At 44.8% G+C, this 10,889-nt stretch overlaps 2 protein-coding genes across 2 annotated transcripts in view; both read left to right on the top strand.

Annotated features, from left to right (window-relative positions):
* LOC137886996 (intraflagellar transport protein 122 homolog) overlaps nt 1–5,135 on the top strand; it is a 20,370-nt gene extending 15,235 nt beyond the window's left edge. The window contains 8 exon segments of the mRNA XM_068729747.1: nt 7–104; nt 1,521–1,621; nt 2,898–3,063; nt 3,194–3,311; nt 3,394–3,522; nt 4,091–4,167; nt 4,274–4,438; nt 4,562–5,135. Of these exon segments, the coding sequence (XP_068585848.1) occupies nt 7–104; nt 1,521–1,621; nt 2,898–3,063; nt 3,194–3,311; nt 3,394–3,522; nt 4,091–4,167; nt 4,274–4,438; nt 4,562–4,648 (941 nt within the window). The 3' untranslated portion in view covers nt 4,649–5,135.
* A 230-nt stretch (nt 5,136–5,365) lies between these two features.
* LOC137886990 (rhodopsin-like) lies at nt 5,366–10,812 on the top strand. Its single transcript, XM_068729737.1, has 5 exons — nt 5,366–6,167; nt 6,317–6,485; nt 6,702–6,867; nt 7,808–8,047; nt 9,927–10,812. Exons 1-5 carry the CDS (start codon nt 5,807–5,809, stop codon nt 10,053–10,055), a joined length of 1,065 nt encoding a protein of 354 aa, XP_068585838.1. The 5' UTR covers nt 5,366–5,806; the 3' UTR covers nt 10,056–10,812.
* The last annotated feature ends 77 nt before the right edge of the window (nt 10,813–10,889 follow it).

The raw sequence follows: 10,889 nt of genomic DNA, 5'->3' as shown, positions 1-10,889 counted from the left end.
GAGCAGAGAGTGAGGACCAGAGGGACGAGATGCTGAAGAAGTTTCAGCGTTTTCAGCACCTTGCAGAGTTCTACCACGTCTATCGCTCCATTCAGCGCTACACGGTGAGAACGCCATACTTTGTCAGCCCTAATCTTTCAAAGCCAGACCAGACAAAAGTGAGTCGTGTGTGTGTGTGTGTGTGTGTGTGGTGTGTGTGTGTGTGTGTGTGTGTGTGTGTGTGTGTGTGTGTGTGTGTTGGGGGGGCTTAGAATGTGATTGGCTGTCAGATTGAACGCTCTGGAAACGGTACCTGCTCTGTGGTTCAGGTTTCTGTTTGGGCACAAACACATTCATGTTCCAAATTTAGAATTTGTCTTTTTTTTTCTAACATGGAAGCGTACTGACAGCCCACTGCGTCTCTGCCCATTCTCTAATCAACGCTTGTGCTCACATTTCTTGAGACCGCTGTGGCTTTGAGACAAGGAGGAGGTCTGGCTCTGCAAGATTATGCCAAACCCCCCCCCCCCCCTCCAAAAAAAAGAAAGAAAGGGACTTAGGGTAAAGGACAAGTAGAAAATGTGCACCGTGGTTGTTGGGTAAAGCGAACAAAAGAGAGTTAAGTTCAGGTTGAACTTCTCAAGAACCACACATTATTAAACGTCGAGACGATGAACACACACACACACACACACACACACACACACACACACACACACACACACAGCTGATCATAGCTGTAGATATGCTCTTTATCAAAGTGGTCCACTTCCTGATCCCTTATCAGCGTGGTAACCAGCTGCTTGATTGATCATGATGACTACTTCACCAGTGGTCCTCTCCAAGCCCCCCCCCCCCCCCCCCAGCCCTAACCCACTTACAAACAAGCAATCTCTGGTTATGAGCACTCAATGGGCAACCTGGCCTGTGTCAGCGTCCTCAGTTTGTTGTTTCAGGTCTCTGTGTTGGGCTCCGGGCTCTGGGATCTGGGCACACCCTCTGCAATAGATCGCTGTGATCCAGACCAGAGCAGGAGCCCTCGATACCTCACCTTAACTCTCCCAGGCAGACACTGATGATTTGACCGATCAACTTTGAGGCTAAAGCGCGGCTAACGATTGCTCTTGCAGATTCATCTTTCGCTTTACACCCGGGTGTGTGACGCACGGCCGAGACAAGCACCCAGGTGTCCAAAGCCAACAACGCTGTGTGTGTGTATGTAGCCTACTAGATGTAGATGTTCCCTAAACCCAAACAAGCTGAAAATAATGATGAAAGAATGTGTAAAAATAGGCTCAAATACCAATCTCCTGGACTAAAGTCCCACATTTGATCCATTCACCAACCACAGTCTATTCCCTAGAGCTGCTCTGTTTCTCTACTACCAATGCTACTGTTACTACTGTGTCCGACAGCTAACTATCGCTAAGTTAAGTAGCATGTTACACTTGGTCGGGTGTAAATAGTCGCTGTGTAAAAAAACAACAACTGTAAACCATTTTTAGTCGAGACTAATATTCCGATCTGTTTTTCATCTCCAGGATGAGCCCTTCAGTTCCCACATGCCAGAGACGCTCTTCAACATCTGCAGGTTCCTCCTGAACAACCTCACCAAGGACATACCGCCAGGCATCTCTAAAGTGTATCCTTCCATTTGAGAAAGTAGTCCTTCCGAAAAATATCGAGCAAATATATTTTTAGGAGAAAGAGCAGACACGCCAATCTGAAATCAAGACTGGCAGAGACGATGGCGATGATAAGACGAGGAAGAGTTGACGCCACTGCGGAAACCACGCTGCTGCTGAAAGGAGGAGGAGGAGGAGGAGGAGGAGGAGGAGATGCCAGCAAGCGGCACATTCTCAGTTATCTAAACAAATACTGTGATTAGTGAACTTTGTGCGTACGGATACACACACTAAACAATGGGCTTTAATTTGAAATAATACACACACACACACACACACAAAATCCATGCAGTCTCACACACACACACACACACACACACACACACACACACACACACACACACACACACACATATACAAAATCCATGCAGTCTCACACACACACACACAAAATCCATGCAGTCTCACACACACACACACACACACACACACACACACACATATACACACACACACACACACACACACACATACACACACACACACACATAGTTGAGGCAGAGTGTGAGGAAGGAAAGCCCAGCCTTTGAGGAGGAAGTCGGGCTGAGCAGCCTGGATCCTCTGCAGCTGAACTGAGGCGTTCCACAAAGCGTTGAGGTTCTATAGACCGAGAAGATGGAGATGGAGATGGAGATGGAGATGTGTTGGACTCTTATATGAACAATAAAACACGATGTGACACAAAAGCCGCACCGAACAAGTTTCACAATAGGAGCATTCGTCAACAGATCTCTGGGTGTGTGGGTGGAGCTGGAGAGTCGCTGAGTGGAGAGGAAAGGAGAGGAGTGGTGTTAAGTTTAGGTGATGGAGGAGTGCCAGCGCAGAGCGGCTGCAGCTGCAACTCATTGACCTGTCATTGCTGCTCTCAGAGCGGCTCTCTGAGCAATCCGTCTCCATATAAATACAAACAAGCAACGACTCCCTCAACTCGAACACAAGAACACACACACACACACACACACACACACACACACACACACACACACACACACACACACACAACAAGGTATTACTTCCAAGGCGTTCAGCCAATGTTGCTGGCTCAGCATCGCTCTTGTTCTACTCACTAAGTTGTAGAAATGAGGGAATATGCAGCAATGTCTATTTATAAACGCACAATAGCGTAAATGTTTCCACACAGGAAAACGACTTGTTTTGAATCAGATATCTATATCTCGGCGCTCCGCTCCAGCGGCTCTTCCTGCATTAGATGTCCTTAACCTTTATGATCAGCAACACCTTGTATGCGTTGGCCAAGCAGAGTCGTAGACTGGGTGCCTATAAACTGGCCAGGTATTCCTACGAGAAGCTCCAGGAGCTGCACGTTCCCTCCCGCTTCCAGGAGTCCATCGAGCTGGGCAGCCTCAACATCCGCTCCAAACCGTTTCACGACAGCGAGGTATATGTATATATATATATATCTATATATATATATATTTATATCAACTCTGAAACATCGCTCTCTGATCAGTAAAGCGGTCACGCCCCCCATCCTGTGTCTGTGTTAACCCCCCGTGTGTTTGCTGCAGGACCTGATTGAGGGCATGATGTGCTACCGCTGCTCCACCAACAACCCGCTGCTGAACAATCAGGGGAGCGTGTGCATCAACTGCAGGCAGCCTTTCATCTACTCGGCCTCCTCATATGGTCAGTGACACGCCAACGAACGCACGGCGTATTCGCCAGAGAGGAGTCCTGTTTTTAACGTGTGTATCCTCCTCGTGTGCAGAGGTGTTGCCTCTGGTGCAGTTCTACCTGGAGGAGGGCGTAAGTGACGAGGAGGCCGTGTCTCTGATCGACTTGGAAGTTCCCCACGCGGATCAGAGGGATGCGCGCTGGCAGGATATGGACAACGGCGGTATCCTTTGATCAGCTAGACCATGTCACTCTGTGTGTTCCTATGCGCTAGCAGATGACTCGCATGCTCTGTATGAATTATTAACTCCCCGCTCCTGCTGGTCCTGAGAGGCTGCATCCCTGCCCTCGCACGTGACTCTCCTCCGCCTTGTGACAGCTCTAAGAAGCTGTTTAGTCTGCGTTGGCCTCGATTCTGCGCTGGTGGGGTAAGCTGTCAGAGCTAAGTCATCTCAGCTCTTGAGCTAATAGGGTTAGCGAGGCTCTCCTGTCTCATCTTAATGACACTAACCCTCCAAGAGCCGGAGCCACAGCCCTGGTGCGGGGATTAACCTGCATTAGCCGGCAGACACTCAAGGGCACCGAGGTCCGCTCTGTTCTCCAGAACCACGATGTGACCGACGGGCACGACCCATCGGCATTCTCAACATTCACTGTTAGAACGGTCTCTGAGGGATCATTTCATATAGTTTGTTTTCCCCCCCGTCTTGAAAATATATAACACACCACAGATAAAGTATGTTATTGAAATGTGAAATGTGTGCGCTATTCCTTCTTGACACCAGCATCAGAGCTGCAGGCGCTGAGGATGGATGACGCTTTGGATGACGCAGAGGAAGACCCATTTACAGCCAAAATGAGCTTCGAGGTAAGGCGGGGTGATGAGGCCATTTAATATCCAGCCAACTGGGCAAACCAGCTGGAGAGGGCAGAAGGACGGGGTCCATAATGTGTCCGTGTGTGCGTCCAAACAGCAGGGGGGCTCCACCTTTGTCCCCGTCAAGGTGAGCCGCCTGGTGCTGCGCTCCATGAGCAGGAGGGACGTCCTGATCAAACGCTGGCCCAGGCCGCTCAAATGGGAATACTTCCGCTCCCTGCTGCCCGACGTGAGCATCACCATGTGTCCCACCTGCTTCAAGGTACGCCGATCGTAAGACGCAACCCGGTGTGAACCGCAGACCGAGCCTTTGTGTCCGTCTCTCACCGGTTCTCTTTCGCGTCGTGATCAGATCTGTTCATCTTATCTTTGTGTTTCCTCCTAGATGTTTCACAGTGAGGATTATGAGCTCCTGATGCTTCAGCACAACTGCTGTCCTTACTGTCGCAGACCCATCGATGAGCAGAACTGATCTGAGAACACATTTCCGTTTTTTGGTGGCGACCTGGTCTATTCTTTCGTATTGTAATACGTGTGTCTTTGTGATATGCACAGACATCTGTTTAATGTGAACGTGTCTCTTCTCCTCCAGCTCCGTCTTAAGAGGACAGCTCTTTGTCCTCCGAGGACGACTGAAGTAATACCTGTAGTGTCTGTGTGTTGGTCATTAGTGTAGTGTAAGAAAGCCAATCAACCCGATTGGGTTGTAAGGATCAGATTACCTTGACCTGTCACTGATTACATCATCACTTTAAAAGGCTGAACAACAGAACACTATTCTAACCTAGAAAACATGTGTTTGCTGTGTAGAAGACAAGAGGCTTATGGACTGAAGCTGCTCTGTATGTTTTATAACAGATAACAGAAACGTCCTCTGATGTTTAGTCATACAAATGTATTTTTTATATTGTTACAAAGGGGAAAAAAAAACCTTTTCAATAAAATATTTTGTTACTTTTTATGATGCTTTTCATAATGATGTTACAAAGACATGAACGTATTCTTTCAGATTGGTGTGTGTGTGTGTGTGTGTGTGTGTGTGTGTGTGTGTGTGTGTGTGTGTGTGTGCTGTGAGCAGCGTGCCCCACTGACTCTGATCACTCTAAAGGCTGTGAGTTGAGCTCTGCATTATGCAGCGGTTAGGGATTAAGCTTTCACGGATGCAAATAAGAAATTTCATTTGTCGTCGGTCCACTCCTCCGTCTTTGCGTTCGCTCCCACTCTCATCTCCTCCTGACGATGCGTCGATGCGCGTGACAGTAATGACGGGGTTTGGGTAGCCGGGGCTGTAACCCCTCACCTTGGGAATGCTTAACATACCGCATAGCTATTTCTGGAGTTTCCTCCTGTAATGCTTTGTGTGAGAGAGAGGGAGACTTGAGTGTCTTAATTCCATCTCTGCTAACACTTCGCTCCCTGCGAGTCCCTAATCCGACCAGCCTGTTAAAAGGTGCTGCGTCGCTTCAGGGGGCTCCAGAGCTCATCTTTACTTCCAAAAGATCCGTCCCCTCCAGCTGTCCTCGCTCCTCCATCCCAGAGCCGCTCGCTGAGTTTCCCCTTTTAGAGGAGTCACAGATCGTTTTATCTAGTAAGGTTCTCGGAGGAAGAAAAAGAATCGCCAACCGCAGCCATGAATGGCACAGAGGGACCCAACTTTTATGTCCCCATGTCCAACAAGACCGGGTTGGTTCGCAGCCCATTTGAGCACCCTCAGTACTACCTGGCTGAGCCCTGGAAGTACTCTCTCCTGGCTGCGTACATGCTGTTCCTCATCATCACCGCCTTCCCCGTCAACTTCCTCACCCTCTACGTCACGGTGAAGAACAAGAAGCTGAGGAACCCTCTGAACTTTGTCCTGCTCAACCTGGCGGTGGCCGACCTCTTCATGGTCCTCGGGGGCTTCACGGTGACTCTCTACACGGCCCTGCACGGATACTTCATCTTGGGCGCCATCGGCTGCAACGTCGAAGGTTTCTTCGCCACCTTAGGAGGTAAGAGATGAGGAACGGGAAAGGTTCCTTCAGCGTTCAATGCTTTCATTTAGATTTGTGTCACTTTGACAATATTCTAAAGATATGTTTTAAATCTCAAATGCTGTGTAATGTCAAGTGAGAGTGTTCTGTATTTACGTTTGTCTCAGGGGAGATCGCTCTCTGGTCTCTGGTGGTTTTGGCTATCGAGCGCTACGTCGTGGTCTGTAAGCCGATGAGCAACTTCCGCTTTGAGGAGAAGCATGCCATCGCTGGGCTGGTGTTCACGTGGGTCATGGCCCTGACCTGTGCCGCCCCCCCTCTGCTCGGATGGTCCCGGTACTGTATGTTTCAGTGTCTAGACTGGGCTTTCCAGGCTTTAAAACCATAGCTAGTGTCATCATTTGCATGGTGAAGCACATCAGAGATCACCTTTGCTTACTTGCAGCACACCGACTCACATCTAGCATCAAACAGCGTGTGCGATGGTGTTGATGGAAATCCTTCGATTGGTATTGTGTGTGTGTGTGTGTGTGTGTGTGTGTGTGGATGCAGGTTCATCCCCGAGGGAATGCAGTGTTCCTGTGGGATTGACTACTACACTCCCAAGCCCGAGATCAACAACACCTCATTCGTCATCTATATGTTTGTCCTCCATTTCTCGATCCCCCTCTTCATCATTTTCTTCTGCTACGGTCGCCTCCTCTGCACTGTGCGAGCGGTAAGACGGAACACCGCTGTCAGACCAAACATTATTAATAAGGATGTGATACCTTTTGTTTATCCTTGAAGAGAAAGAGAATGCGTTTTCTTTTTTTTACCTTTCTCCCCTCCACAGAGGTTAGCAGCATCACAGAGCGGAGTCTCTGGAGATGCGAGGGATTTAGTGGCTCAAGGACACTTCAGGAGGGCAGATCATTGCCAACATGGCAGCTTAAACCCGGGTCCTCCAGCTGAAGGGCAGTCTGCCGGCTCACGGCGTCGCCCCGGTGCCCTCATTAATAGTAGAACAGCATCGATAATGTATTAGTCATGAATATTTACAAAATAATGGCAGGTTTTTTTTTTTGTTGTGGGCTGCTTAGATTAGAAAACATGTAAATGAAGAAGCCTCTTTCCTTGGTCACATGCAGGCTCATTAGAATACACCACCAGGTCTTAAGCCTCGGATGTTTTGAGTGTACCTCCCAATACGATCAGAACCGTCACCCTGTAAAAATCGACAAAGAACCGAGTGTGTGTGAACATTGCATATTTAGCTGTCCCACTAAACTCGACTGCTTCGGTTCCCTCAGGTTTCTGCTCCCATGTATCAGAACACATGAGAGCAACACACCGCCATCAATTGGCAATTCAAGCCATGAATTACAGATCTTTATATTGGCATCAATAACGGGAGACTTAATCATGAAATATGTTTGTTTTACTGAAAAGAAATTACAGATGTAAACAAACCTTCATCAGCGTGAGAGAACAGGAATAACTCACTGTGGATTTAACCGTTTTCAAGTGTTGATTAGAAGACGTCTCAGTCTAGTCCCGGGTTTTTCAATGGTGACGTGCTGGACCGTGCTGGACCGTGCTGGACCATTTAGCGCTACCGTTTGGACCGATTGGCCCTTCAATAAGTTAATAACTTCACTTCACGTGTCTGTTGTCAGGCTGCAGCCCAGCAGCAGGAGTCTGAAAGCACCCAGAGAGCGGAGAGGGAGGTGACTCGGATGGTGGTCGTCATGGTGATCTCCTTCCTGGTGTGCTGGGTGCCCTATGCCACGGTGGCCTGGTACATCTTTGCCAATCAAGGAACCGAGTTCGGGCCGGTGTTCATGACCGCTCCGGCCTTCTTCGCCAAGAGTTCTGCTCTGTACAACCCAGTCATCTACATCCTGCTGAACAGACAGGTGTGAGACGCAAGTATCTGGCTTTGGTTAGTTTAGTGTGAGAGAGACAGACGTACTATAACTGTTCATGACTTCTTTATGACATAATATATATATATACTATGACTCTTTGTGTTTTTATGACACTATATATATATATATCACTCTTTTGGTTTTTATGATATACTATATATAGTATAACTTTGGGTTTTTTATGACATATTATACTATGGTTTATGTGTTTTTTATTACATAGTATATATACTATGACTTTTTTGTGTTTTTTCGACATGTTATACTATGACTTTTTTCAACATACTATAATATGACTTTTTTCGACATGCTATACTATGACTTTTTTTTTTACTTTTTTCGACATACTATACTATGACTTTTTTTTTTACTTTTTCGACATACTATACTATGACTTTTTTCAACATACTATACTTTGACTTTTTTCAACATACTATACTATGACTTTTTTTTTTTTTTTTTTTCGACATACTATACTATGACTTTTTTCGACATACTATACTATGACTTTTTTTTTTTTTTTTTTTCGACATACTATACTATGACTTTTTTTTTTTTTTTTTTTCGACATACTATACTATGACTTTTTTCGACATACTATACTATGACTTTTTTTTTTACTTTTTCGACATACTATACTATGACTTTTTTTTTTACTTTTTCAACATACTATACTATGACTTTTTTCGACATACTATACTATCACTTTTTTTTTTTTACTTTTTCGACATACTATACTATGACTTTTTTCGACATACTGTACTATGACTTTTTTCGACATACTATACTATGACTTTTTTCAACATGCTATACTATGACTTTTTTCGACATACTGTACTATGACTTTTTTCGACATACTATACTATGACTTTTTTCGACATACTATACTATGACTTTTTTCGACATGCTATACTATGACTTTTTTTTTTACTTTTTCGACATACTATACTATGACTTTTTTCAACATACTATACTATGACTTTTTTTTTTACTTTTTCGACATACTATACTGTCACTTTTTTTGACATACTATGACTTTTTTCGACATACTATACTGTGACTTTTTTTTTTACTTTTTCGACATACTATAATATGACTTTTTTTTTTACTTTTTCGACATACTATAATATGACTTTTTTCAACATACTATACTATGACTTTTTTTTTTACTTTTTCGACATACTATAATATGACTTTTTTCAACATACTATACTATGACTTTTTTTTTTACTTTTTCGACATACTATACTGTGACTTTTTTCGACATACTATACTATGACTTTTTTTTTACTTTTTTCGACATACTATACTATGACTTTTTTCGACATGCTATACTATGACTTTTTTTTTAACTTTTTCGACATACTATACTATGACTTTTTTCAACATACTATACTGACTTTTTTTTTACTTTTTTCGACATACTATACTATGACTTTTTTTTTACTTTTTTCGACATACTATACTATGACTTTTTTCGACATACTGTACTATGACTTTTTTCGACATACTATAATATGACTTTTTTTTTTTTACTTTTTCGACATACTATACTATGACTTTTTTCGACATACTATAATATGACTTTTTTTTTTTTACTTTTTCAACATACTATACTATGACTTTTTTTCGACATACTATACTGTGACTTTTTTCAACATACTATGACTTTTAATGTCTTTGACATCTTAATATCATACTATAACTTCTTAAAGTTATAGTATGACTATATATAGTATATAAATATAGTATTAAAGTTAACTTCTTCTGCTAAAAATGACTGTAATGTGACGTTAAAGCATTTGAGTACTTCTTGGATCAATGAGTGAAGGTGTAACTGTGATTCTTCTTTTTTTCCGGCCTCCAGTTCAGGAACTGCATGATCACCACGGTATGCTGCGGAAAAAATCCATTCGGGGTCGATGAGGGCACCACCGCTTCCACCTCCAAAACTCAGACTTCGTCTGTCTCGTCCAGCCAGGTGGCCCCCGCTTGACGGGGACCCTCTCCCCCCCATTCAATGTCCCATCTGCCCTCGCACACCTTGGGACCTACCACTGCCAAGCAGCACTACGTTCTATTGGCCAATCCTCTTGACTTACCTCTCCACGTGTCTTCACTGCACCGACACAACCGCGCATTTGGTGGGACTGATGTACTCGAGAGCCAGCTCGTGTATTTTCAACCCATTTAATCATGGGAAGTGTTCAGCTGGCTGCACAGAGTGTAACCCGGCATCAAGGGGGTGTCGTCCATGTGATTATCCAGCTGACCGCATTCCAAGCTCCCCACTACCCAAATACACACCATGCCGCACGAGTTCATCCACATCAACTGTTGTCCAAGTAATTGCAGCTACATATCCCCAAAACGCGCTTTAAACAATCCATTTTTTGATCACTTAGTTGAAGCTAGTTATGAATTTCTTTAGATGTGTCAGACGAGGTTTGAAGGCATCTGGTGGGGCTGTCCTCTGGTCTTCATGGTGGTGAAGCTGGGTTGTTAGTTTGCTCTTGGCATTGACTGAGACACTGAGTGTAAACAGATGGACCTGAAAAGAGCCTCTGCAGGGAGAGGGCGCCTCCTGCAAGAGAGTGGATGTGTGCGTGGATGTGTTGTCTAAATGCCCGTGTGTATTAATGAGATATTATTTTGATTATTGTGTAAAAGTTAGGATCTTGTGGAAGTTGTTCTGTGTCCCGCAATAAAACCAAAGCTAAATGTCTGCATGACTTCTTTTCCCGACCCGGCATTATGAGGGCTTTTACAAGGCTCTCTGAGGAGATCCAGATGCTGGTCCGTGTGCTTTTGGGTGGCGGTCCAGATCTTA

Source organism: Cebidichthys violaceus, unplaced genomic scaffold (assembly GCF_023349555.1).
Source record: "Cebidichthys violaceus isolate CVI_PGR_0920_01 unplaced genomic scaffold, fCebVio1.0.p SCAF_47, whole genome shotgun sequence".
In the NCBI taxonomy this organism is placed as follows: Eukaryota; Metazoa; Chordata; class Actinopteri; order Perciformes; family Stichaeidae; genus Cebidichthys; species Cebidichthys violaceus.
This window is presented reverse-complemented; position numbering and strand designations above follow the sequence as displayed.

Excerpts from the sequence above, each read along its gene's own strand:
- LOC137886990 (XM_068729737.1), top strand. The coding sequence starts at position 5,807 with ATGAATGGCACAGAGGGACCCAACTTTTATGTCCCCATGTCCAACAAG. Across the intron at positions 6,486-6,701 it reads CCTCTGCTCGGATGGTCCCG|GTTCATCCCCGAGGGAATGC; the intron begins GTACTGTATGTT and ends GTGTGGATGCAG. Across the intron at positions 8,048-9,926 it reads ACATCCTGCTGAACAGACAG|TTCAGGAACTGCATGATCAC; the intron begins GTGTGAGACGCA and ends TCCGGCCTCCAG.